This window comes from Brassica rapa, chromosome A02 (assembly GCF_000309985.2).
Source record: "Brassica rapa cultivar Chiifu-401-42 chromosome A02, CAAS_Brap_v3.01, whole genome shotgun sequence".
Taxonomy (NCBI): domain Eukaryota; kingdom Viridiplantae; phylum Streptophyta; class Magnoliopsida; order Brassicales; family Brassicaceae; genus Brassica; species Brassica rapa.
The window spans coordinates 11,690,015-11,716,096 of NC_024796.2; the positions used below are offsets into that span (position 1 = coordinate 11,690,015).

The 26,082-nt window shown below is 35.9% G+C and overlaps 7 protein-coding genes and 1 non-coding gene across 9 annotated transcripts; 3 read left to right on the plus strand and 5 right to left on the minus strand.

Moving 5' to 3' along the window:
* Nucleotides 1-2,082: 2,082 nt before the first annotated feature.
* On the minus strand, nucleotides 2,083-3,780 carry LOC103852699 (pentatricopeptide repeat-containing protein At1g71060, mitochondrial). Its single transcript, XM_009129595.3, has one exon. It carries the CDS (start codon nucleotides 3,747-3,749, stop codon nucleotides 2,229-2,231), a length of 1,521 nt encoding a protein of 506 aa, XP_009127843.1. The 5' UTR covers nucleotides 3,750-3,780; the 3' UTR covers nucleotides 2,083-2,228.
* An 850-nt stretch (nucleotides 3,781-4,630) lies between these two features.
* Nucleotides 4,631-8,190, minus strand: LOC103852701 (beta-glucuronosyltransferase GlcAT14A). Its single transcript, XM_009129596.3, has 5 exons — nucleotides 7,334-8,190; nucleotides 5,826-6,663; nucleotides 5,604-5,679; nucleotides 5,416-5,531; nucleotides 4,631-5,347 (listed from the first exon to the last, which is right to left on the minus strand). Exons 2-5 carry the CDS (start codon nucleotides 6,304-6,306, stop codon nucleotides 4,833-4,835), a joined length of 1,188 nt encoding a protein of 395 aa, XP_009127844.1. The 5' UTR covers nucleotides 6,307-6,663; nucleotides 7,334-8,190; the 3' UTR covers nucleotides 4,631-4,832.
* Nucleotides 7,159-7,230, minus strand: TRNAP-UGG. Its single transcript has one exon. It is a non-coding gene; the product is annotated as a tRNA-Pro (tRNA).
* A 330-nt stretch (nucleotides 8,191-8,520) lies between the features above and the next one.
* Nucleotides 8,521-10,204, plus strand: LOC103852702 (probable ribose-5-phosphate isomerase 1). Its single transcript, XM_009129597.3, has 2 exons — nucleotides 8,521-8,732; nucleotides 9,167-10,204. The coding sequence occupies exon 2, from the start codon at nucleotides 9,228-9,230 to the stop codon at nucleotides 10,005-10,007; it is 780 nt and encodes a 259-aa protein (XP_009127845.1). The 5' UTR covers nucleotides 8,521-8,732; nucleotides 9,167-9,227; the 3' UTR covers nucleotides 10,008-10,204.
* A 1,448-nt stretch (nucleotides 10,205-11,652) lies between these two features.
* Nucleotides 11,653-14,304, minus strand: LOC103852703 (GDSL esterase/lipase 6). Its single transcript, XM_033286034.1, has 5 exons — nucleotides 13,810-14,304; nucleotides 13,579-13,724; nucleotides 13,108-13,496; nucleotides 12,953-13,029; nucleotides 11,653-12,884 (listed from the first exon to the last, which is right to left on the minus strand). The coding sequence occupies exons 1-5, from the start codon at nucleotides 14,069-14,071 to the stop codon at nucleotides 12,652-12,654; spliced, it is 1,107 nt and encodes a 368-aa protein (XP_033141925.1). The 5' UTR covers nucleotides 14,072-14,304; the 3' UTR covers nucleotides 11,653-12,651.
* A 136-nt stretch (nucleotides 14,305-14,440) lies between these two features.
* LOC103852704 (ethylene-responsive transcription factor ERF070) lies at nucleotides 14,441-15,397 on the plus strand. Its single transcript, XM_009129600.3, has one exon. The coding sequence runs from the start codon at nucleotides 14,685-14,687 to the stop codon at nucleotides 15,186-15,188; it is 504 nt and encodes a 167-aa protein (XP_009127848.1). The 5' UTR covers nucleotides 14,441-14,684; the 3' UTR covers nucleotides 15,189-15,397.
* Nucleotides 15,398-15,662: 265 nt separating this feature from the next.
* Nucleotides 15,663-23,913, plus strand: LOC103852705 (protein DETOXIFICATION 14). Of its 2 annotated transcripts, none has more exons than XM_009129603.3 (7): nucleotides 15,663-17,595; nucleotides 17,859-18,403; nucleotides 18,486-18,572; nucleotides 18,813-18,869; nucleotides 18,969-19,207; nucleotides 19,280-19,485; nucleotides 22,917-23,913. In XM_009129603.3, exons 1-7 carry the CDS (start codon nucleotides 17,347-17,349, stop codon nucleotides 22,986-22,988), a joined length of 1,455 nt encoding a protein of 484 aa, XP_009127851.1. In that variant the 5' UTR covers nucleotides 15,663-17,346; the 3' UTR covers nucleotides 22,989-23,913. The 2 variants fall into 2 exon arrangements, with proteins under 2 accessions (XP_009127851.1, XP_009127850.1); XM_009129602.3 differs by lacking the exon at nucleotides 22,917-23,913 and adding an exon at nucleotides 19,634-19,923 and having other exon boundaries at nucleotides 16,303-17,595.
* A 346-nt stretch (nucleotides 23,914-24,259) lies between these two features.
* Nucleotides 24,260-26,033, minus strand: LOC103852706 (3-ketoacyl-CoA synthase 7). The gene has a single exon (XM_009129604.3). The coding sequence runs from the start codon at nucleotides 25,988-25,990 to the stop codon at nucleotides 24,641-24,643; it is 1,350 nt and encodes a 449-aa protein (XP_009127852.1). The 5' UTR covers nucleotides 25,991-26,033; the 3' UTR covers nucleotides 24,260-24,640.
* Between the last annotated feature and the right edge of the window lie 49 nt (nucleotides 26,034-26,082).

A 26,082-nucleotide genomic window follows, 5' to 3' on the forward strand; every position in this document is an offset into this window, starting at 1 on the left:
AAACTATAATTAATTTATCATGGGTTGACCGGATTGGACATTAAACAAATTATGACATAAAAACCTTATTTTTTCATCGAACACATTCTTGAAAAAAAATGAACAGTATTGTTTTCACAGTTGAATTATTTTGACTTTTATCTTCCATATGGTTTTGAAAGCTTTCATATCAACCATCGAATTGATACATGTCATTTTTATGTTTTTAATCGTATACTTAAGAAAAACTTACATTTTTATAATTTAAAGTCGTTTTAAAAAATTCAAAATATAACATATAAGAAAAAGTCTAACATATAAGAAAAATATAACATATAAGGTGTCATCATTTTTCGTATTTTAAAAGTTGTTTAAAAAATATATATATAACATATAAGGTTTCTTCATTTTTGTAATTTAAAGTCATTTTAAAAAATCAAAAATATAACATATAAGAAAAAATCTGTTTTTTATTATATGGTTAATGTGATTGCTTTTTAATAATATAAAATAAAACAAAAGTGAAGAAGGATGCAAAAATTGTTATCAAATCTTTATTATTCATAATCATTAATTGTCATATATATGTAAATCATATTAGGTAATTTCGTAGCTTTTATTTAAGGAAAGAATACACACTTCTTATATTTTAGGTTAGTATAATGTTCTCTAGTGGACATTAAACAAATTATGACATAAAAACCTTATTTTTTCCATCGAACATATTCTTGAAAAAAGTGAACAGTATTGTTTCCACAGTTGAACTATTTTTACTTTTATCTTCCATATGGTTTTGAAAGCTTTCAGACCAACCATCGAATTGATACATGTCATTTTAATGTTTTTAATCGTATACTTTAGGAAAACTTACATTTTTGTAATTTAAAGTCATTTTAAAAAAATTCAAAATATAACATATAAGAAAAATATAACATATAAGGTGTCCTCATTTTTGTACTTTAAAGCCGTTTAAAAAAAAAATATAACATATAAAGTTTTCTCATTTTTGTAATTTAAAATCATTTTAAAAAATTCAAAATATAACATATAAGAGAAAATCTATTTATTTTTATTATATGGTTACTGTGATTGTTTAATTTTTTAAATAATATAAAATTAAACAAAAAAGAAGAAAGATGCAAAATTGTTATCAAATCTTTATTAATCATAATCATTTATTGCCTTATATATGTAAATCATATTAGGTAATTCCGTAGCTTTTATTTAAGGAAAGAATATATACTTCTTATATTTTAGGTTAATATAATGTTCTATAGTGTTATATACTTATGGAAAAATGGGACAACTTTAGATTAAACTATAGTTTATATTAGGTGCTCTAGAATTCTTAGAAAATAGATTTAGAAGGCATTTAGATGTGCCACATAAGCAAGAGGTCTTTTTTAATTAATACAAAATTGAGGTTACATCTTTTCAAATGCTTCTCAATTAATATATAGGGGATTAGGTGCTCTAGAATTCTTAGAAAATAGATTTAGAAGGCATTTAGATGTGCCACATAAGCAAGGGGTCTTTTTTAATTAATACAAAATTGAGGTTACATCTTTTCAAATGGTTCTCAATTAATATATAGGGGATTTATAGCATAACAAATCTAACATCTTGCTTACAAAACTCTTTCATCACTGACCATCTTAAAAGGCTTCATCATCATATATTATTTTCATTGTCCAATATCTGCAATTTAGTTTTTTTTTTCTTAACAAAGTAAAGAAAAGTTATACTATGTATATAAGTTATTGGATTGTTAGGTACATAGTCTAACTTTTCGTTACCTTGTTAGGGATCCAATTGATTTGGACTGTCATGGCTGGGATTTTAACAAAAAAAGTGACTTCTAAAACTTTTAAGGCTTTATAACGTAAAAACTAAAAAGGAATCGTAAAAATAGTCTAACGTCACAAAGTATTGGCTTTAAAAAAACTAACCTAACAAGTGAAAACAACGAAAAAGTGGACTTCGAGTAATTTTAGGAAGACTTACTTTCAAATTTTAAAAATGTGATTGATAAAAAATAAACATTGAAGACTGCAGAAAAAAAGTGAAAGCTTCTAAAGCCTAATCCAATCGGACCCTACGTCATTTCAATTTAGATTGTTTTGTATACTATTTATATTTAGAAAATATGGATAGATCATATGTCATAAAAATCCAATAGTCCAAAAAGATGAAACAAAATGTAGTAGAAGATATAAGCAAGAAGAAAGACCTAGCCGTGAAAACCCGTCTCAGCCAAGGAGTTGAGTTTTTCTCAGCCTATCCATCTTCACAGCCAACTCCGCGACTTTATCTTTCCGGCCTTCATCGAGAAGCGCTTGTTTAAGCCGGCTAAACATATGCCCCGGTGCCTTAATACCCACATCCAACATCTCACTGAAATACTCACAAGCCTCATCTAACTTGTTCTCATTACACAAAGCTGTAATCAAACTAGAGAACATGTGCATTCCCGGAAGCACACCTTTTCCTTTCATCTCATCCCAAATCTTGATCGCCATGTCCAATCTCTCTTTATTACAGAACATCCTCACCATAATCTCATAAGTACTCACCGTCGGCTCACAACTCATCTTCTGATAAACCTCATACGCTTCTTTCGTCCGCTGCATCCGGATCAGATGATGCAGGATTATATCATAAGTCCTAGCATTTGGCCCTATCCCTTTCGTTCTCATCTCTTCCACCACCTTAAACGCGTCTTCCACTCTCTGCGACCAGCAATAAGCTCCTACTAACGCGTTGTAAGTAGGAGCTTCAAGGGGGAACCCCGAACTCTTCGACCTCTCGAAAAACTCAAGAGCTTGATTCAGCCTCCTCTCGGAACCAAGCCCATTGATCAGACTACAGAAAATATGAGGACTCGGCTTGCAACTCCTCATCTCCATCTCATTAAAGAACCTAATAGCCTCGTCATGCTTTTTAGCCTTACAATGCGCGTTGATAATGATCCCATAAGTAACAACATCAGGCTCAAAACCTTCATCCTTCATCTCTCCGTAAACCTCATTAACCCTCAAAAGATTCATCTCCTGACCCCACCCTTCGAGTAAAATAGTGTAAGACTTCACATCAGGCTCAAACCTTTTCTTCTTCATTTTGTCGAACACCTTCTGTGCATCACCAACGTTTCTTGATTTGCTTAAAGTATCAAGCATACGGTTAAAATCACAAACCTCCATCGTAAACCCATACTCTTCCATCCTCTGAAACGCGGTGATCGCTTCTTTAACCTTCCTGGCACGAGCGTAGCGTCTCGAGATCAGCGCGAACGTGTCTTTGCTCAGAAGCTTCTTGTGTTTCATGTCGTCTACCAAACTCCACGCGAGCTTGAACTGCTTGATCTTGCCTAAGGACTCGATCAGCGCGTTGTAGGTCGCGGTGGTGTGCTTGAAACCCTTTTGATTCTCGGCGTATTTGAAGACGGAGAAGGCTAGGACGCCGGCGTTGCTCAGCTTCTTCAGTACTTCTTCGACTAGCGACGGGGAGAGTTCGATGGAAGCTTTGTTGAGGAGGGTTTCGACGGTTGAGTCGGTAGATTTGGAGAGGATCTTGCAGATTCTATCGGCGTCTTGCGAAACTCCGACTTGGGTTTCGACGGAAGGACTGTGTAATGATTTGTGGAGAATCAAGTTTGAAGCTTTGTGAGTCCATTCGAGATTCAAGCTCTGTTCTCCGACAGATAATATTCTACAGTAGACACGACGAGAGAACTGTCTCCCGGCTAAGCGGATGATGCAAGCGAATATCATTGGAGTAGAAACTTACATTTCATTTTCGATTACCTTTTTAAATGCCCGGTTCTCAGTTTCGGTTCAATTTTCTCAATTTCAATTTTTGGGTTTAAAGAAATATAAACAGTAGTATTTATGAAATTCGGTTATCTGATTTTTGGTTTGATTCAGATAACAAGATTAAAAATATGTAATTTTTTAAAAATAAGTTCATTAAGTTTTGATTCAGATTTTTTAGATGGTTTTGGATGATTCAGCTAAAAAGTTAGATAGTTCGAGTTTTTCAAATTAAATGTTAGATAATTCACATAAAAATTTACAAAGTCCTAACGTAGTTTGTTTATATTGCTGGCAAATAAAAAAATTCATATAAAAGTTAGATAATTTAACATTAAAATTAGAAATAATTATATAATTTATTTTTATTTACTAATAAATATCTTTCGTATAAAAATCATATTTAGAAATTCACAAAAGAGAAATATCTTAAGATAGCTATTTTTAATCTTTTATCACAAAAATAGTTCTCAAAAATGACCAATATAAGTTTTATTAAAGAGTAAAAATGTATTTTTATTCTAGGATTAACTAATCTATACTTAGAGTTTAGAGTTAAGATTTTGAGGATATGGTTTCAAATTTAAAAAAATAAAAAATAAATGTTACAAATTTCAAAATAAAAAAAAAGTTATTTTCGTAAATCTATTTTCTTTCATGTTAAAAGGGTTATATGAGAGAATTATCCAATTCAAAAACCCACTTTATTTTTGTTTTGGTTCTGGTTTCAGTTTTTAACATGGACCATACAAAGATTTGACCATCAATTTAGTTTCGTTTTTGGGTTCGATTTTCGTTTAATGCCACAGGTCGCATTCCGTTAACTGAGAGATACAACAAAGAACAAAGGTGGAAAACGACACATGCCTTAACAAAAGGAATTGCAAAATCATGGGAAAAAGAGAAGAAATCTCTCCTTTCTCTTCTCCTCGTATAAATACAGCCCCACTATTTTCCAAAGAATTAACCTTTCAGACATAAAACAAATGTAATCCTGTGTCGTGTCCCGTGTGTAATGATTTCAGACAATCCCACCATTCTTCTTCACTTGCATTGATTTGTCTGTGAATTCAAATCATCAAGAAAATTCGTTATCGTCTCTTCCAGCTTCTTAGCCTGAGGACCAGCTTTCACCACGTTGACATCATCCCACTCCGAGCAAGGATCAGTCCACCAGCTACTATGGCTCGCGCACCAAGCTCCAGGGGTCACCCTGTACCGTCCCCGTTTCAAGATCTCTCTATCGACCTTGTCGAGGACCGGATCGTCCTTCTTGAACTGCCGGGCGAAAGCCGCTCCGCTTGAAGCCATCTGATCGAAATCCGGTGTGGTGAGGAAGTGTGGCTCCATCTTCGGAGGGCTGTCCCATATCATGTAGCGTAAGTCAGCGTTGACCGTCGTGTTAATGAACTCGGGGGCGTTGCAGATGACCGTGTGGAAGTAGCATTCTTCGGAGAGGATGACGTTGTTGAAATACATGAGGAGGATTCTTGGTAGATTGTCCCAACCGAAGATGCTGTATTCAAGGAAAGATCTGCTCAGTACGATCCACGGCGAGCCTGCGTGACATTACATGTTAGGGACTATGTAACCACAGAAAGTATTATTAGGTGCTGAATATTTTAACCTGTAAAGACTTTGAAAGCATCTGGTGTTGGTCGTTTCTCGGTGGCAGTGAAGAGCTGTGTTCTTCTGGCCAAGTAAAGTGCTGGATCCACAACAATAGGCTTGATTCTCTGAGATCTACCGAAACATACCATTATTCATTATCCACACTGAATGTAACAAACATTGTTAGTATATATATATACTTACTCTTTCCAAGCAAGATCACTAGTATGATCAATGAAGTTGACGCTTCTATTCACCGAGGCAAACACATGAGACAGGTCTGAAAGAGAAATCATGAGTGGAATAAAACGTTACTTTGAATCATATGAAGACAAATAGAAGAAGTGAGTGGATTAATAAGACCAAACATAACAAGCTCACAAAGAGATGTCCAAACAAAGATCTAGAGTGGAAATGATTCATTACCGTCTTGAGTCATCAGGGGATAATCCAAGGCACTCAGCTCAATAAACCAGTTCCAAGAACGACCAAGCTTCAGCAAGATCGACACGGCGTGAAGAGTATCAGCAACCTTAGACGCGCCATTCTCGGAGAGACGATGAACCTTCCCCAACACATCAACGTTCCCAAAGGCACTCACAGCAGGCACAGATTTCAAGTCGGAGAGAAGCGCTACCCTCTCGGCGTCAGTAGCTTCAGCTCCCAGATGGAGAAGGTACCGGTTCCTAGGGTGATAAACCGCGAGGAGCAACCGGAAGATCCGGTCACCGTCACCACGACCGCCGGTTATGTAATAAGCGAAAGATGGCGGGTAGTGAGGACCGTGGCGGATAGGGGAAGGGAAAGGGTTAGAGGTGAAAGCGGAGAAAGAGTAGAGCAAGAGGAGGAAGACGGAGAGGAAGGCTACGGAGAAGAGTGTGAACAGCCATTTCTTCTCAGCTCCCATCGTTGCATCTATGGAGTCTTTTTTTTAGGGATCAGAGTTAGAAGGTTTGAGAGAGGTGGAGGTTGAGATCTTGATTGGGATCGGACTCTGGTGAGATCTCTAGGTGGCGGAGAGAAGAAGCAATGAATAAGACAAGATGGAGGTTAGGGAGAGTGGAAGAGAGAGAGTGAGAATAAAGGTTAGGGTAAGAAGAGAAGGAAGAAGACAAGGATTCTCTCAGGTACAGGTTTCGATCTCCGATCTCAGTCGGTTGTGTACCTTTTTTTTAACTCGCTTGTGTTAACAGTAATTGCAAACTCTTTATTCCACCACTCGATCCTTCTATAGCGCGTGTGTTACACGCTCCTTGATATATGCCTGCGTGATTATCACACGCCGGTTAGTGCGAGGAAAAAAATAAAAATGGGCAGCTTTAAAACACAAAGTAGATTTTGGATTCAGATCTTATTAATATGTCCTAGCTTCCAGAAATAGTAACTAGATCATATCATTTATAACTTGCTCGTTCGATCTTAGTAAGTAAAAACTTACCCTTTTGGATTTTCAAAGCAATCACAGAGACACAAGGTCTTTTGTTTGGAAATATTGTTGGTATAAGTTTGTTTGAATTGTTGTTTAGTTACACGGAGTTGACCTCCTTGCTTACGTTCTCAACATATTCAGGTTTATTACCAAGTTGGTTATTTTGAAACTTAACTGAAACTCTGTTCTCCTTCTTCTTGTGTAGAGTTTCTGACCTTTTCTTGTCAATAGAAGCCGGTTTGAATTCATATGTATATCACCTCAACATAAATGCTTTTCCATTAACAAAATCAACTTTCTTTGGTAATCAAAACAGAAAAAAATAATAGAGGGGCGTTCCGAGAATCGAACTCGGGACCTCTCGCACCCAAAGCGAGAATCATACCACTAGACCAAACGCCCATATGTGATAAACAAAATCGAAACAGCACTTACAGTGAAAAATACAGATCAGAACTTATAGAAGGAAGCATCCTTAGCAGAGGAACCCAGGACAAGAACATACCATTGATCTGTCTTCCGGGCGGTACTCGGTTCTTCTCTAGAGTGATTTAGGAGTACTTGGGAGGATGATCAAGGCGAATCCATCAAGAAGACGACATTCGAACCGAAGCTTCAAACCAACGACGTAGGTCTTTCTTTAGGGCAGAAGAAATCGATCCGGGATCTATCGGAATTTCGGATCCGAACCATGTTGTAATCCGTTAAACCAATTATATACAAACACGTGTCAGTAAGTTTGCGTAGGCATCCCACGTGGAACTGTTTTGGTTTGTGACAGATATTTTATTCCCACGTGTGTAAACCCTTATGTTCGGTGTTTTAACTTTGAAGTAGCGCGGTAGTGGTACGATTTGTTCGGTCCGGACTTAACTTTAAACCGGCCGTCAGTAAAATCTTTCTTGCAAAATGTAAACAATGTGATGGATCAGTCAATACATTAACTTTGGTAAATATGTGACCCATTTGAAAAGCTATATGTTTTGATATTGTATATGTATGCATTCCTACCAACAATGGCATGAACCGTGCAGTTACAAGTTACATGATACCTTATTTCCTGGTTTTAATCATCTAAAATAGAAAGCATCATCCGTATTCACATGCTTGAGATTAGATATGTATTCACGGAAGAGTGACCTTTCTTAATTAAAATGTAAAAAGAGACGGGCCACCGTCATCATATCCAATGGTGGAGAGAGGTTGCTTTGAAAGATAGTGGGATTGGAATATGCGAGGAACTTACTCATAAACGTGTTATGTCTCGGAATTTGATTCTTTGGAATGGATATTTTGGCTACTTCACACATACAAAATATAATAAGTATTTATCTATGATTTATTAATAATTGTACTAACTATATCAATTTTACCAAAAAAAACTATATCAGTCACTTTATATTTTCCACAACGTTTATATATATTTTAAATTATTTTATTCATTATTAACTAATTTTAAAACATAAATGTATCACTTAAAATGTAAGAAAAAAATAAGGAAATGTGTAAAAAAGTTCAACACCATATCTAGAGTAAATAGAATGAAGATGGATTATATGAAAGTAAATTATTGCAAAGATCCAAAAATAATGCCTCTTTACTTCACCATTCAATGGTATCCAAATGGCATGATACCCATGGCCTCTGATTGGTGACACAAAAATCATGCTAATAATAAGAGAGTTAAGCTTTTAGATACTGTGTATAATGTGAATAAGATAAAATCCATACTTTTAAGTTCAAAAAAAAAAATCCATACTTTAATATATATTTCTTGAGAGATCTCCGTATCAATCTGATTACATATAAACTTTAGGTTTACCCTTTTAAATACGACCGTCAAAGAAGGCGAATACGATTCTTCTAAAGTTCTGTCTTTGTAAAGTCTCTTTCTTTAAAACACCACTAGATCTTGACCCGTGCTTCCGCACGGGTATTTGTTTTTAATTTTTATAAATATTTAAAAATTAAATACATATATTATTGTACTAATTAAATTATAAGATGATAATTAGTTAAATATAACTGAGTTAGTTTTATTATTCTGAAAATTTTAAATGATTTTGATTAGTTTAATTTTTAATAAACCAATAAATTAATCTTATCATTTAATCTATTTTATAGTTTTTTATGGATTGTAAAATTGATTTTTTGATTTTGATTTTTTAAATAAATGAATGATTGGATATCTTCTAAATTTATTAGATAGTTAAATATTAGACAATTTCATAATAATTTTTATAGAAATTGCTATTTATAAGGTCAGTGGCATTGAATGGTAATTATTGAGAAAAACTTAGGGTTAAAATTTATTTGTACTTCAGTTTTAATAGTTTAGATCATAACATTTTGTGCATTCGAATCACAAAGCAAGTCCGCATCTCTTGAACTTAAACACAATGGGTTCTGCCTCCAATCCTCTCGTCACATCCTCCGTCGTCGACGACTCGCCGCTTCCCTCAAACCTCACCCAAGACGATCTCAAGAAACTCGCCGCCTACAAAGCCGTCGAGTACGTCAAATCCGGAATGGTCGTCGGCCTCGGCACCGGCTCCACCGCCAAACACGCCGTGGCTCGCATCAGCGAGCTTCTCCGCCAAGGCAAGCTCCGCGACATAATCGGAATCCCCACTTCCACCACGACGCACGAGCAGGCGGTTTCTCTCGGGATACCGTTATCCGATCTAGACTCTCACCCCGTCGTGGATCTATCCATCGACGGCGCCGACGAAGTCGACCCCGCCCTCAATCTCGTCAAAGGACGCGGCGGGTCGCTGCTGAGGGAGAAGATGGTGGAGGGAGCGTCGAAGAAGTTCGTGGTGATCGTCGACGAGTCCAAGCTCGTGAAGCATATCGGCGGAAGCGGGCTCGCCGTTCCCGTGGAGGTCGTGCCGTTCTGCTGCAACTTCACGAGGGGGAAGCTGGAGGAGCTTTTCAGAGAAGCGGGGTGCAAGGCGAAGCTTAGGGTGATGAGCGGCGGAGAGGCGGCGGCTGTGACGGACAACGGGAATTACGTGGTGGATCTGTACTTGGAGAGGGATATGGGAGATTTGGAGGCGGCGAGCGAGAAGATATTGAGGTTGCCCGGAGTGGTGGAGCACGGGATGTTCCTGGGGATCGCGACGACCTTGATCGTCGCCGGAAAATCCGGTGTAACCGTTAAGGATAGGTTTGGGTAAAAGGGTAATTTCATGGAAACAAATTAGGGTTTATGGTTTGGTTTTGGTTTAAGATGGATCTTTGCTTCTGTAAACCCTTTGACTTATTCTTGGTCAGTATGTAAGAGTTTGATTCTTGAATTGCTTACTGTTTGTTTGGTTGGTTGGTTTTAAACAAGTTCAGATGAAATTGCAAAAGTGGTCCCTAACTTTCTCTATTTTACAAAACAAACTGGATACTTTATCCTTTTACCCAATTGCCTAAAACATCCGCCATCTAATCTATTAAAACAGAGTCCTATTTGAAACTTACCATGCCATGTTTTAATTTCAGACCTATTAAAAATGTTGTAACTAATATATAAAACAAGCTTAATAACTATCTAATAAAACACGCTCCATTAAGGATGTTTTGTCTTCTTATCTTACTAATTTAATTTATATCTTCGTTGGATTTACAAGAAATAAAAAACCAAAATTAGTTTCGGCTATATCAGTTTGATCGTGGATCAGCCATTCTTTTTGATTCGAGCAAGATTTTCTACTTCTTCAATCATTTAGTTGAAAGAAATCCTCTACCTTTAAATTTCTTAATTTGTTTTTTGGGTTTCACTGTAATTGAAATTGAAAATCTCTGCAATATTTCTTCTGGGCACAACAAAACCCATAATCTCTACAAATTCAAATCATGAAAAGTGAAAATCTCTGCAATTTCATTTCTGGGTACTTAGGGTTTTGTTCCTTAATTTCAGAAGAAGTTATAAATTAAAAGAAATACTTTTCAGGTTTTGATGGACTGTAGAGATGTGATGAGAAGAAAGAAAGTATAACTCTGAGAATTAAGAAAATGAGAGGAGAACATAAATGGGTTCTTTGAAGAAGAAAACCATCAATGCCTCTACCAAATTCAAGCACTCTCTCAAGAAGAAAATGAGAAGAAAATAGAAGGCTGAGTCAGCTCGGTCTCCGTTGAAGATGTTCATGATGTCGAGGATTTTCAAGTAGTTGATGAGTTTAGACAAGCCTGGTCATGGACGAGTTGCTACTACCTTCTAAACATGATGACTAGGACATGATAATGAGGTTCTTAAAGGTGAGGAAATTGGACATTGAGAAAGCAAAGCAAATGTGGGCTGATATGATCCACTTGAGGAAGGAGTTTGAAAGTCTTTTACACGTGCTTTGTTATGTTGTTGTTGTTGTTAACTCATTGGTCTATTCTGTATTCTTTAGGTACTGATATCTCTGCTGGAAAAAGAAGGAGAAGTCTCAGAGGAGAGGAGGGTGCAAGGGATGTGTCCTCTAACGTTAGAGGAGGTGGCTTTGGTTCTAACAGCATTGGGATTCGACATAAGTACATAGATATACATTGCAGCTCGTGATATATACATCAGATGTAATATTCTGAATCCATTCATTTTTCATGACAACTGACGAAGTAGTGCCAGAAAAAACACATATATATATGTGTGTTTCTTAGCTTACTATGTTGAGTTTGCAGGTATCTCATGTTTAAGAAAACAGCTTGACCACAAGAGATTCAAGGAGCTACTGGACTTGCATCACAACAAGCATGTGAGATCAGTTTGCAATAGCTGTCAAGGAAGCTCTTGAGAGAAGAACAGAAACACCAACACATCGAAGAGTTGTCTTTTTTTTGTTTTTAAAGTATCTAAGAGTAATCTCTGATAAACCTAAGGAGGAATATTACTTTTACGCAAACCTTCGTAAAAAAAATATAGTATAATCTTTGATAAATCTCCTTGACACAACGCAGAAAAGGTGAGAGATTGTTTCTTATTAGTTTTCAAAGCGTGTTTTTATGTAGCTAACTCAACTGTATCAATTAGTTTAATTAAATGGAATTTGGTAAAACCATTGTGCAATGTGAATTATGTGATTGATATATGCAGTAAAAGAATTTAATTTGGTTTATTGCAATAAAAATGATGTTTCTCAGTTAAATCATTTAATTTGGCACGTTTTCTTTTGATGTTTTCATCATCAATCTCCTTTCACTTATCAAATATCTGTCGATGATGGAATAAAATATTTGCGGAAAGTATAATATACATCTAAGTTAAGTTCAACAAGATGACAATGGTATCATAAAACTCAAGCTATCTTCATTTTCTTTATAGGCTTAGACATTTTCAGTTTATAAGTTCACTAATATGTAATATAATACACACGAGTACAAAAAAACACATGAAAAATTTATCTTACATATATAAAGAATAGTTTCACGATCATATCATACAAAAAATCAAAGCTAGACACATATATAAGTGAAAAATATACGCCCCACACCAACCATATTTTTTCCAAATAATAGGTAAGATATATATCATATCCGAAGATGACATAAGTTATCAACACCGTGTAGAAAAAAAATCATAGTCTATTTAAAACGCAATCCATGAATTTTTTTTTAAAAAAATACCAACACAATAGAAATAATTTAAAAATATATATATTAAATTTAACAGATAACTATAAAAAGTATCCGCGCATCGGCGCGGGTTAAGCTCTAGTTTAATATTATGTTTTATTTGTAAAATCATATTATTGTATTTCATAGAAGATACGGACGAAAACAATAACATCACTGTGTAGCTTTTATGTAACATTAGAAGAAGAGGAGCAAAGTTTCACTTTCTTGCTTTTAAAATGTGAAGTTGGTGGCAAGAGCCATGAGATTGAACGGTCTGATCTTGTTCTCGTTTCCATTCCACAAAGCTTTTGACATGAGATGGTAAGTACGTTCTGTCGGATGATAAAAATCCCAAAACATAAACTCGTTGGGGTTATTACAAATCTTGTATCCTTCTCTTCCACACTGTTTCAACCCTCCCAGTGTCCCTCCCCCACAACACGCATTCAACACATCCGAAAACCCTTTCACCAAAACCAATATTCAGTTTACTGATATACACACTTGATGAAGCATCAAAGACATGAATTACCGTAACGAGCAGGGTAGGTTTGGAATCTGTGAGTGATACCATACACAGCTCCAAACACAGCAATGGCTCCAGGGTACTTAGTGCCACTATATCTTCACTATATTAGAGGTAAAGCTCCAAACACAGCTCCAAACACAGCAATGGCTCCAGGGTAGTTAGTGGGGATTATGTTCACTATATCTTCAAGTCTTCTGTTATACTTCTTGGCCATAACATTCATCTTGCCAAAGCATTTATTGGTTGGGGCATTAGGAAGCAAGGCTCTTGCAGGGACACATCCTACTGGACCTAAAGAGAAGATGGCGATGCGACGAGCTCCTAGTTTGTAGATTTGATCAATGGTTTTGTTAACTTGGGTTAACATTGAGTCTACATAGTCGTCTGGAGAGAGTGTAGTGGTTTGGAATGGAAGAAAGTAGTTAAAGATGTCGTTGGAACCAGACTCTAATAAGAAGAGAGATTCTTGGATTACAGATTTTTCTATTTTGTTCTGCTCTACAAGTGTTTGGAATTGCTGAAGTTGCGTTTGGATCGGTGTCACTCTCTGGATTTATACATGTAAACGGATGATTCATAAGAAACAAAACATTAAGAGAGAGAGAGAGATGTTATAGTTATATAGTTACCATGTCTTTGTTGGTATCAAGCAAGAATCCACTACCGGCACTGGCGAAGTTAATGCCATTAGAAGGGAATCGTTTTAAAGTTCTGTTCAAGATTTGGATCTGCAGTTCCAAGAATGATTTCTGTAATGGAAGACCTATAAATTGCGCTGCAAGGAATCAAGAAAATAGAGAAAAGTAAGGTGTCTTGAGGAAAAAGCAAGTAATTAAAGAGTTGGGAGGCATTATTATTACATATGAAGTCAGCTACGGTTCTTCCATTGGTGAACCTCCCGGTAGGTTGGTGGAAGAAGGAAGAGCCATAAGGAGGAAAATCAGCTTGAGCAGTGCAGTTTTTGTTGAAATGATTGTTTCCTGCGTCGAAAATGGAGTCGCCAAAGGTAAAGATGGCAGGAAGGGAGGGAGAAGACTTGGCCAGAGCCACGGGAGAGGCTAGAAGGAGCAGAGTAACGAGTAAGTCCATTGAAGACATGTGTGAGGATAAATTCAAAGACATTAGTTATATATATTAACACTCACATCATTTAGATTAGTGTAGAGTCAGTCACACTGAAATTAAGGTATGTAAAAATTTGCAACGGAAAGGCAAGAGCATTGTTCATGTTTATACAGTTTCTCTTTGGTGTGATTAAAGTTAGAGGTTGTTCCCAATTTTCTTAGTTATAGATGATTCCTGTGACTGTTCAATTACCTTAAAAACAACATTAGAAAATAAACTATATTATCTAACTAGTATTTATTAACTAATTAGAAAATAAAATTTTAAGAATTGTGTTTCTATCATGTTTTCAATTTCTCTATTATCAAAACATAATAACTAAAAAAAATCGAAATAATGATTTGCAATTTGTCGAAAAACAAAATAAAACACACTTATTTTCTTGCAATTTTAATGGACCGTATGGGCCTGACCTCAAAAGCTTATCGATTTTAGGACAAAAATAATAAAAAAAAACAAATGGAGAGGCATCAGGAAAAGGAGACTCTAAAAGAATAAAAACATATTCTCAAAGCATCAGAAAATGCCCAAAGCAACAGGGGAGCCTCTCTCCCTCCTTTATTACCCCCCCTGAGCCGAAACCCTAATTTTCAAAATTCACCATCCCTAGATGAAGCGCATCGTCAGAATCTCAGTCACCGACGCAGAAGCCACCGATTCTTCCAGCGACGAAGACACGGAGGAGCCCTGCCGAGAAACAACAACAACAGCCCAGGTCCGCCGCCGCCGCGGGAAACGCCTCGTCAAGGAGATCGTAATCGACCCTCCCGACTCCGACGACAACCGCGACGCCTGCAAGACGCGGTTCAAAATCAGGATCCCGGCGGAGTTTCTCAAGGCGACGGCGGAGGGGGGGAAGAAGAAGTTCCGCGGAGTGAGGCAGAGGCCGTGGGGGAAATGGGCGGCGGAGATCAGATGCGGCCGAGCTCTCAAGGGACGCCGCGATCGTCTCTGGCTTGGGACTTTCGACACGGCGGAGGAAGCTGCTCTTGCTTATGATAACGCGGCTGTTCAGCTTATTGGACCTCACGCGCCGACCAATTTCAGTTTCCCGGCGGAGAGCCAAGAGGTGAAGATGGTGGCCGGCGCATCCGCCGTTGCTCGAGTCGCTTAATTGGGGATTTGTTTTGTCATTTAGTTGGTCGTGTTGAATTAGCAATGAAGGTCTGTTGTAATGGACTTTGTAAATGAATCTGTCTGTGCTGAATCTCCTCATGTTGCTTCTGCTCTTGCATGTTGTGGTCTCTCTGTGTATGTGTTTGTTACATCGACGACGAGATTGAAACCCTGAAATAAAGATTAGGAAAGTTGGGGTTTTTTGAATCGGGACTTATTCGTTATAAGAGGAAACTCACCTGGAGATAGATTGGAGATGTTTTAAGTGAACCAAACCAACATTCCTAATCCAATCAATTTCGGGTTAGTTATTCGTTAGAATTCAGTTTATAATAACAAAACGAACTTAATTGAACTGAATATTAACCGAACGAAACCAAAATAATGAAGGTTGGGCATATATTCAGAGTTTCGGACCCATCGAATTCAATCCAGAAAATATCCAAAATTATATAAAATGTTTATAACATATTTTTTTCTTAGATCTAAATATTTTCTGTGTGTGTTTTGTTGACAGATTAAGTGTTTTAGTTATTTGAACCTCAATTTATTTTTTGATATTTATGTTAGTTTGGTCTAAATATAAGTTTAGATGAAAACCCCAAAAACATTTTAATATTATATGTATTTTTGAATAATTAATACAAAGATATAAGATTTTGGTTACACCCAAAGGTTTCTGAATCCAAAACTTACCGAACCCTCTGATCCACAGAAAAAAGGAAAATCTGAATGGATATTAAATTTCTAAACTGAATATTCGAAAATATGAATGACTGGACCGAATCCAAACGATATCTTGACCCTCATGACTACTTTGAATAGAGGTTTTTCACTGATTAGAGTTCAATTGCAATTACTAAAAAGAAATTAACATAACTGAACCCGGAAAAATAACTAAACCACTAGTTTGAAAATATAATTTGTAAATATGTAAAGCTATTCGAACACTACACAATTATTGTTTCTATAAATGTACTTGTGTGTAGTTATTCATATTTTTGTACATGGAAAAACTTAAAAACAAGAAAAGAATCAAATCGCAAAAAAAAAGGAATCAAATTGCCTACTAATTTGTCGCCACCATAAAATACAAACATTGTACTAATGGCTTCACTAAACTAATTTATATGTTTTTTGCATCTTTTGATCCTTGTATGTGTTCAGCTATACATGTTTAATTCCTAATTTGCTAGTAGAAGCCTATGAAAACTTTAGGCGGCCGAAGGAAACGTTTTTTCCTTTTCCTTTTTAGAGGAGTAGAAGAATCACAATACGGCTGACCGCTAAATTCCAAAAGGAAATACTTAAAAATTATGGAGATTGGAAGCAAACATCTCTGAAGAAAACAAGAAAAGAGTGAGGAAACACATTGAGTGGGTTTAAAAAAGGCATACAAATTTTCGCTTGTATCGTTGATTATAAATTTGAAAATGGGTGGTTCCCAACTTGACATGATATAAAAGCATGAAGAGTTTTTGTTTTTTAGTGAGTGCCTTGAAGAGGAAGACACAAGCATCCGTATTGCCAATATAATCAACATTGAAACTAAATTTTAACCATTTCTAATATATTTTGCTATTTTATAGTATAAAATAGAATAATTGTAAGGTAAAATTTATTCTAATTCACTTTAAAATAGCATTCTTATATATTCTAAATATAATTAAATGTTATTTTTCTAAAATAAAGAAAGAGAAAAAACTATTTCAAAAAAATGGATTGGAATAAATTTACCTCTAAATAATATTACATGTAAATATAGACATGAATTGGAAATGTTATAATAAACATTGAAACTCTTTTAACCAATCAGAGAACTATAAATTTTGTTCTCTTTTAACAAATTACAATGTATTTAAGTTTGGTAATTTCAATACAGAAACTTTTCACCAACGGTTGATCTCAGATGCGTTTTCTTAATTAGGCATCAGTATAATGCCCCAATTAGATGAATGACAGAGAACACATGCATTGGTGACAAAGTGAGACGCTGCTGCATCTTGAAGAGGTATAGAATCATAACACGACACTCCGCTAACTTCCACAAATATAAATAACTCCTACTACTACTACTATACAAAGTAGGGAGACTTTTATTAATATTCATCACAAATCTCGAAGTCTCCGGAGAAACAGCAGAGAACTCAGGAAAAATGGACACGGCGGAGAAGGGTCTGCTCGCTCTGAGCGGCGGAGGAGAAGAAGAAGTCAGCACGAGAGATCGGTTTCTCCGGGAGATGAGGAGGCTCAGTTACATAGCAGGTCCCATGATTGCAGTAAACTCTTCCATGTACTTTCTCCAAGTCATATCGATCATGATGGTTGGTCATCTCGGTGAGCTTTACCTCTCCAGCACTGCCATAGCCGTTTCTTTCTGCAGTGTCACCGGCTTTAGCCTCGTCGTATGATCTCTTTCTCTATCCTCTCTTCTCTTGAAAAACCAGTTCTAAAAATCGCGGCGACCCCCAAAAAATCGACCACCTAAACAATAATCCTCTATTAAACGCCTAACCTATTTTTAGAACATTGCGAAAAACTATGCCAACTAAGATTTTGGAGCTATATATAATTTAGTAAAACATTTAATAAAAATATTTAGTAAGAATTTTAATAAAAAGAAAAGATCTATGTTTATGTAAATTTTTTAAAAAAAAATTGTTTACAGTTTGGATTGGCTAGTGCGTTGGAGACTTTATGTGGTCAAGCTAATGGAGCTAAGCAGTTCGAGAAGCTTGGCGAACATACTTACACAGGGATCTTCTCTCTGTTCATTGTTTCTATCCCTTTGTCTGTTCTCTGGAGTTACATGGGTGAGATACTCTCTTTCATCGGACAAGATCCTCTTGTTTCTCAAGAAGCAGGAAAGTTTGCCACTAGGCTCATACCATCACTCTTTGCTTACGCGACATTACAACCACTTGTTCGGTTTTTCCAAGCGCAGAGTTTGGTTTTGCCTTTGATTATGAGCTCAATGTCTGCTCTGTGTTGCCATGTTGTTCTTTGCTGGAGCTTGGTTTTCAAGTTTGGGCTTGGAAGCTTAGGTGCAGCTATTGCGATCAGTGTTTCTTACTGGCTTAACGCAACTGTGCTTGGATTGTATATGACGTTTTCTTCTACCTGTAGCAAGACTCGTGGGAAGATCTCCATGAGTGTGTTTAAAGGAATGAAAGAGTTTTTTCGATTTGGAGTCCCATCTGCATCTATGATTTGGTATGAACAACCTCTTTGTTTCTTATTTGGTTTTGGTCACACTGTAATGATCATATTATTGTGTGTTATGGTGTTGAATTAGCCTTGAGTGGTGGTCATTCGAATTTCTTGTCATGCTCTCTGGAATTCTACCAAATCCAAAGCTAGAAACCTCTGTTCTCTCAGTGTGGTATGTTCCTTATCTTTTAAACCGGTCCTACCATTTTAGGGACCAAAAACAATTTAGTAAGAATTTTGATAAATCTATTTTCTTATCAATTTAGGAGCATATGTTCATTTATACTGATTTAAAAATTTTGGAGAGCAAAGACCAATGTTTCACTTCTCTAAGCCCATGACCGGCTTTGCTTGTATTTTGGAATGAAATATCATCATATAAACTTACTTGCATGCTTCCTTGTTTTAACAGTCTATCAACAATCTCCTCCTTGTACCAAATACCGGAGAGTCTAGGCGCAGCAGCAAGGTTCTTTCTCTCTTTTTTTTTTTTATTTAATAAGAAAAGGAGATATCTAAAAACCATCTGATCACAGCTGTCTTTATATTTTATTGGTGTTGTATGCAGTACAAGAGTTGCAAACGAATTGGGAGCTGGAAACCCAAAAAAAGCTCGAATGGCGGTTTACACAGTGATGGTTATCACAGGAGTGGAAGCACTGATGGTGAGTGCGATAGTCTTTGCTGCAAGAAACGTATTTGGTTACCTATTCAGCTCTGAAACCGAAGTTGTGGATTATGTAAGAACAATGGCTCCTCTGGTTTCTTTATCAGTCATATTCGATGCTCTTCACGCAGTTCTTTCAGGTTAGAATCTGTTCCTATAGTACTGTTGAAGTCATTGAATAATTAAGAGACTAACTTAATGAATAAAAACAGGTGTGGCTAGAGGATCAGGGAGGCAAGACATTGGAGCATATGTTAACCTAGCTGCATATTATCTTTTTGGAATACCAACTGCTGTTGTATTAGGATTTACGTTTAAAATGAGAGGAAGAGGACTCTGGATTGGTATCACGGTCGGGTCTTGTGTACAAGCTGTTTTGCTTGGTCTTATCGTCAGCCTCACCAACTGGAAACAACAGGTTAGTAAATTACTGAAAGTGATACGTACGTCTTTTAATTTGATATGTTGGTTTCATACATTTAATGATTGTATGATTAGTCCATGTAAGAGAGTTAAGTGAAAGTGATGTCTATTTAATATTCATGTGAATCATGTGGGCATTGCAGGTGAGGAAGGCAAGAGAAAGATTGATGGGTGATAAGTTTGAAGACGACGAACATGTAGAGATCATCAGTTAAAATCAAAAGAGTTATTGGATCATTATTTTGTCATTTAATGTTGTTTTTTTCATATTTCAGAATACAGTAAAACAGTAATGGGAAGGATTAGAATGTGCACACACATGTACGTGCACATGAGTTATGGCATCTACTTTCTTTCCCATACACATGAACATGAAGTTATTTTCCTATCAAATTAAAGGTTAATAATCTTTAATCAAACAATATTAGTTATTAAGAAAATGTCCAAAACAAAGGCCTTGTCTAGTTAATTTGAAATGGAATAAAATCCTAACTAGAGACACTTTAAAGGGTTGGGCATCACTCCCAACCGAATCCAATCCAAAAAATCTGAACACAAACCTGATCAAATTTATAAAAAATACCTAAATGGATATTGAGTTAGCACAAACGGTATATCCAAACCTGATCATATAATATTTACTCCATATATATAATATCGAAAGTTAATCCGAGCATATCCGAAATTGTTAACATAATTCTCTCCTAAACCCAAAATATTATGTCATTTGTTAATATGTTTTATATTTTGTTTATTTGAATTTCAATTTCATTTTTAGATATTTGTGTTTGTTTGGAAATAAATATAAGATCGGATGAAAACACTTAAAGAGATGACAATATTTTAGGTATTTTAAAAGATTATGTATCTGTATATTCAGTTATATTCAAATTCTTGGATTCAAAGCTTACCAAACCGAACCCTACCTAAAATATGAAAAGTACTTGCATACATAGTTGATTCTTAGACCAAATTATCAAAAAATCTGAAATATCCGAACCAAATCAAATCCAAAAAATATTCGAATGCTTAAACCTACTAAAATTAAACCACTATTTTTCAAGGTTCTCGGTCTTCTTAAATTTCAGTATTTCAGGCATTGCCTGAATTTTGTGTGTTCTTCAGTAATAACTATCTATTCTATTAACACTGAAGTACAAAAAACTTCTTGCCTTTTTTAAAGTGGGTTTCTAACCATTTAATTTATTATTTTCATTTAAGTTAAGTGTTTTATTACAGTTTTTATATTTTTTTTAACTCTTCTAAATTACTTCATTAATTGCATTTACTTTAATAATTCAATGTCATTTATTATGCGTATTAACCAAAATAATTTCACGTGTCATAATTGCTCCATTAGTAAAAAAAAATTTAAACCAGTTAACAAATTTTTTTATTTGTTTACATAATCAGTTAGACATGAGCTTTCAGGTATACGTTTGGATATAGATCGGTTTTTACGTGTATCGAGTTTTTGAATGTTAAAATTAAACTATATTCGAATATTATAAATTTTTGGACAGGTTTTGAGTTGGATTCTACCGAGTCCGGGTAAGTTTTTAGAAACCTACAAATATCTAAATAACCTATATATTTAAATAAATTTCACTAAACAATTTATAAAAAGTAAAAACCAATAGCGGCAGATGTGCTGGTCAAGCTCTAGTAGAGAATAAAGTGGTTGCATGTGCATACTAATTGAAAAAAAGGTGCATACTAAATCTTGTTAACTGGTAAGACTAACTCCTATTTCAGAATGCAATAACAATAAACTTCTGAGAGGAGTGATTCAAAAGAAACTGCTCAAGAATCTAAGAATGCGGAAACTTTCCTACAATGCATGAAGATACTCAAGACTTTTGGATAAACTTGAGTGAATGCTAAGAGCAGCTGTAGAAATCCTCCTTCAGCAAACTATAGTGAATGTGAAGGATTGGATAAACAATTCTACGGAGCAGTGAATCTATCTATATATGTCAAGAAAGGAGCTATTTTTTCAAAGCATTTGAACCATCTCCACAGACCGGATACAAGTGTGTTCGATCAGACCATGTATTCCGGTCTTTTGAATCAATCTCAGAAATGCATTTCCAGACAGCAGTGTTAGCCTTAAAGCCACTTCCACCCCCACTGCCATACTCTCTCTCTCTTTTTCATTCAACCTTTGGCTTCCAAGTGTTGCAACTCATACCGCAGTGAATACGAAGATGTGTTCCCATACCGATACAATGTTGACCTTGACGCTTCTCCACACCCTCGATTATAACTAAAACACCAAAACCCTAAGTTAAACACGTTTAAGCTAAAATACCTAAAACCCATATGATTATTATAACCATAAATAAATAATATTAAGGAAATCCTAAACTGAAGACGTTAACTTCGTTGCTTGTCGACATAACTTCGCTGCATCACTATGTGAGACGCTGCTGTATTTTGAAGAGGTATAGAGTCATAACACGACACTCCGCCAACTTCCACAAATATAAATAACTACTATACTATACAAAGTAGGGAGACTTTATTGATATTCACAACAAATCTCGAAGTCTCCGGAGAAACAGCAGAGAAGTCAGGAAAATGGACACGGCGGAGAAGGGTCTGCTCACCGTAGGAGAAGAAGAACAAGTCAACAAGAGAGATGGGTTTTTCACGGAGATGAGGAGGCTCAGTTACATAGCAGGTCCTATGGCTGCAGTGAAAATGAGAGATATCTAAAAACCATCTGATCACATTTGTTTCTATGTTTTTTTTTGGTTGCTTGCAGTACAAGAGTTGCAAACGAACTAAGAGCCGGGAACCCGAAAAGAACTAGAATTGCGGTTTACACAGTGATGGTTATGGCAGGAGTAGAATCACTAATGGTGAGTGCAATAGTATTTGCTGCTAGAAACGAATATGGCTACCTATACAGCTCTGAAACTGAAGTTGTGGATTATGTAAGAACAATGGCTCCTCTGGTTTCTTTATCAGTCATATTCGATGCCCTTCACGCAGTTCTTTCAGGTTAGAATCTGTTCCTATAATGTTATTAACTAATTTAGAGACTAACTTAGTTAAATGAAACAGGTGTGGCTACAGGATCAGGGAGGCAAGGTATTGGTGCATATGTAAACCTAGCTGCATACTATCTCTTTGGAATACCAACTGCTGTTGTATTAGGATTTAGGTTTAAAATGAGAGGAAGTGGACTCTGGATTGGTATTACAGTTTGGTCTAGTGTACAAGCTGTTCTTCTCAGTCTTATTATCACTTTCACCAACTGGAAACAACAGGTTAGTGAATCACGGCAAGTGATACGTCTTTTGATATGTTGCTTTCATACATTTAATGATTGTGAAAGCACAACCATGATTAGTCAATGTACGAGAGTTACGTAAAAGTGATGTCTATTTAATATTCATATGAATCATGTGGGCATTGCAGGTGAGGAAGGCAAGAGAAAGATTGATGGGTGATGAGTTTGAAGACGACGAACATGTACTGATCATCAGTTAAAATCAAAAGAGCCATTCGATCATTTTGTCATTTAATGTTGTGTTTTATTTCAGAATATAGTAATGTGAAAGGATTAGAATGTGCACACATATGCACGTTCATGAGTTATGGCATCTACTTTCTTTCCCATACACATGAACATATGATGTTCTTTTTCCTATCAAAGGTTTTTTTTGTCATAAGCATAAATAGACTCTGATTCCGACTCTGATATCCTATCAAAATATCAAAAGTTAATAATCGTTAATCAAACAATATTAGTTATTAATAAATATTCAAAAAAGATCTTGTGGAGCTAGTTTGAAATTGAATAAAATCCTAACGAAAGACATAAAGTAAAGGGTTGGGCAGAATTCCAAACCCGATCATATATAATACTCGATATATGTAATATCGAAAGTTAATCCGAACATATCTGAAATTGTTGCTATAAACATAATTATTTCCTAATCCCAAACATGTTGTCTTTTGTTAATTATATATTTTATGTTTTGTTTATTTGAAGTTCAATTTCATTTTTAGATATTTGTGTTCGTTTGGATACAAATATAAGAACGTACTAGATTTTGATCCGCGCTTAGAAAGCGCGAGTTTATTTTTGAAATTAAATAAATTCTTCTTATATAAGAGATAATATATAGGTTTGAGTACATTTACCCGAGTGCACTGAACCGTACCAAACTGGGAAAAAAGCCTCAAAATTAAGCTAAATTTCATAAATAATCGAGCATAGAAAAAATAGAAATCAAAGTAAGGACCAAATGAGTACTTAAGATTTTAAAATTCAAATTATATACCTATTAAACATAACTAAACCATTAAAAATTTATACTATTAATAGAATTATATGTGGTAATGATTACATTTGAATAATCTATCATATATTCATATGGATTTATTGTTAGAGCAATTATATAATAGATTATGAGAAAATAATAAATGAATTCATTTAAATTATGTAAAGTATTTATATAGTTAGAGAAATATAAGTTAAGACCAAATAAATAGTTAAGTCTAATAAAATGGTCCAACAACCTTGTTTAAGTAGATTTTTTAGGAGTGATTCCCTTTTAATAGTATAGATGAAAAAACTTAAAAATGTATCAATCTTTTATGTATTTTTAAAGATTATGTGTATATTCAGTTCTATCCAAGACACTTGCATAGGTAGTAAATTCTTAAACTGAATTACCTAAAAATCCGAAATATCCGAACCGAATCCAAACATATATTCGAATGTCTAAACCTACTAAAATTAAACCACTGGAATTTTTTTCAAGGTTCTCAGGCTTCTTAAATTTCACTATTTCAGGCATTGCCTGACTTTTGTGTGTTCTTCAGTTACAGTTATACGGAATAAAATGATTTCATGTGCATACTAAATCTTGTTAACTGGTAAGACTAAATCCTATTTCAGAATGCAATAACAATAAACTTCTGAGAGGAGTGATCCAAAAGAAACTGCTCAAGAATCTAAGAATGTGGAAAGTTTTTTTCCTATAATGCATGAAGATGCTCAAGACTTTTGGATAAACTTGAGTGAATCATGTTAAGAACAGCTGTAGAAACACTCCTTCAGCAAGCTAGAGTAAATGTGAAGGATTGGATAAACTATTCTATGGAGCAGTACTGAATCAATGTCAAGAAAGGAGCTACGTTTCCAAGGCACTTGAACCATCTCCAGAGACTGGATACAAGTGTATTCGATCAGACCATGCATTCCGGTCTTTTGAATCAATCTCGGAGATGCATTTCCAGACAGCAGTGTTAGCCTTAAAGCCACTTCCAAACCCAATCTGCCATACTCTATCTCCCTTTTTCATTCTACCTTTCGCCTCCAGGTATTGCAACTCATACCACAGCGAAGACGAAGATGTGTTCCCATACCTATGCAATGTTGACCTTGACGCTTCTACATCTTCTTTATCCAGCTTTAGATGCTTCTCCACACCGTCAATTATAGCTCTTCCTCCAGCATGTATACAGAAATGCTCAAAAGCTTTCTTGAAGTTAGGTGTGTATACCTCCTTCTGCATACCCCATTTTCTTTTGATGAATGAGACTATGTATTTGAGCTGCTCTGAGTAAGGTAACACTTGAGGACCTAACTCCACCACGTTGATCTTCAAGGCCTTTGATGCTACCTTCACAAGCTGCTTAGACAAAGCTACTCCCACATTTCCTTCTTCATCAATCTGCTGCATTACACTCTCATATGATTCATTGTCTGATCCGACATGAGTTCTAATAAGATGCTGGAGTTTATACTTCGCATTAGGCTTGTCTTGCTCCCTATTGGAGAGAAGAATCGCTGCCCCACCCATTCTGAAGATGGTGTTAGCAATGAGCATTGACTTGCACTTGCCTCTATAACCATTTGGACTAACAGCTTCCATGCTCAACACCAACGCCAAAGAGTCACCATGAATCTTCATAAGATCCTTTACTAGGTTTATCGAAAGAAGCCCCGCGCTGCACCCCATTCCACTCAAGCTGAAGCTCTTGATGTCACTCCTCATGCCGAACCGGTTTATAATAATCGAAGTTATAGACGGAGAAGGACAAAAGAGACTACAGTTAGAGACAAGGATGTCAATACTCTTGGGATCTATCTTGTGCTTCAAAAAAAGGTCTTCAACAACAGTGAAGAGGATGTCATGAGTTTCTTCTCTAGCTGCTGAGAGAGAAGAGTTCGGTGGAATCTCATGAACCGTCACGGGAACACTCGCGCCATCTCCAATTCCTGACCGCTCTAGAATCTTTTGCTGGAGATCAAGGCTTTCTTGATCAAACACCCCAGATATGGTAAGATGCTCGATGAAATTGGAGACTGTAGCTCGCAAGAAGTCTGGAGGCTGGTAACATGAGAAGTCAATGAGGTATATACATTTTGGTCTGAAGAAATAGTAACTAAAGACGGCTATGACGACAAAGGCTGATGCTACGTGTGGGAAGCTCATAAAGGTTTGGGAGACGTTGATGAAAGGAGAAGACGAGTCCATGTTGATGGATCGAAGCTGAGAAAAGAGAGAAACAAGATGGTGAAACACATGGACTTTGAGTTTTGTGTGGGTTATAGTGTTTAGCGTAAAGG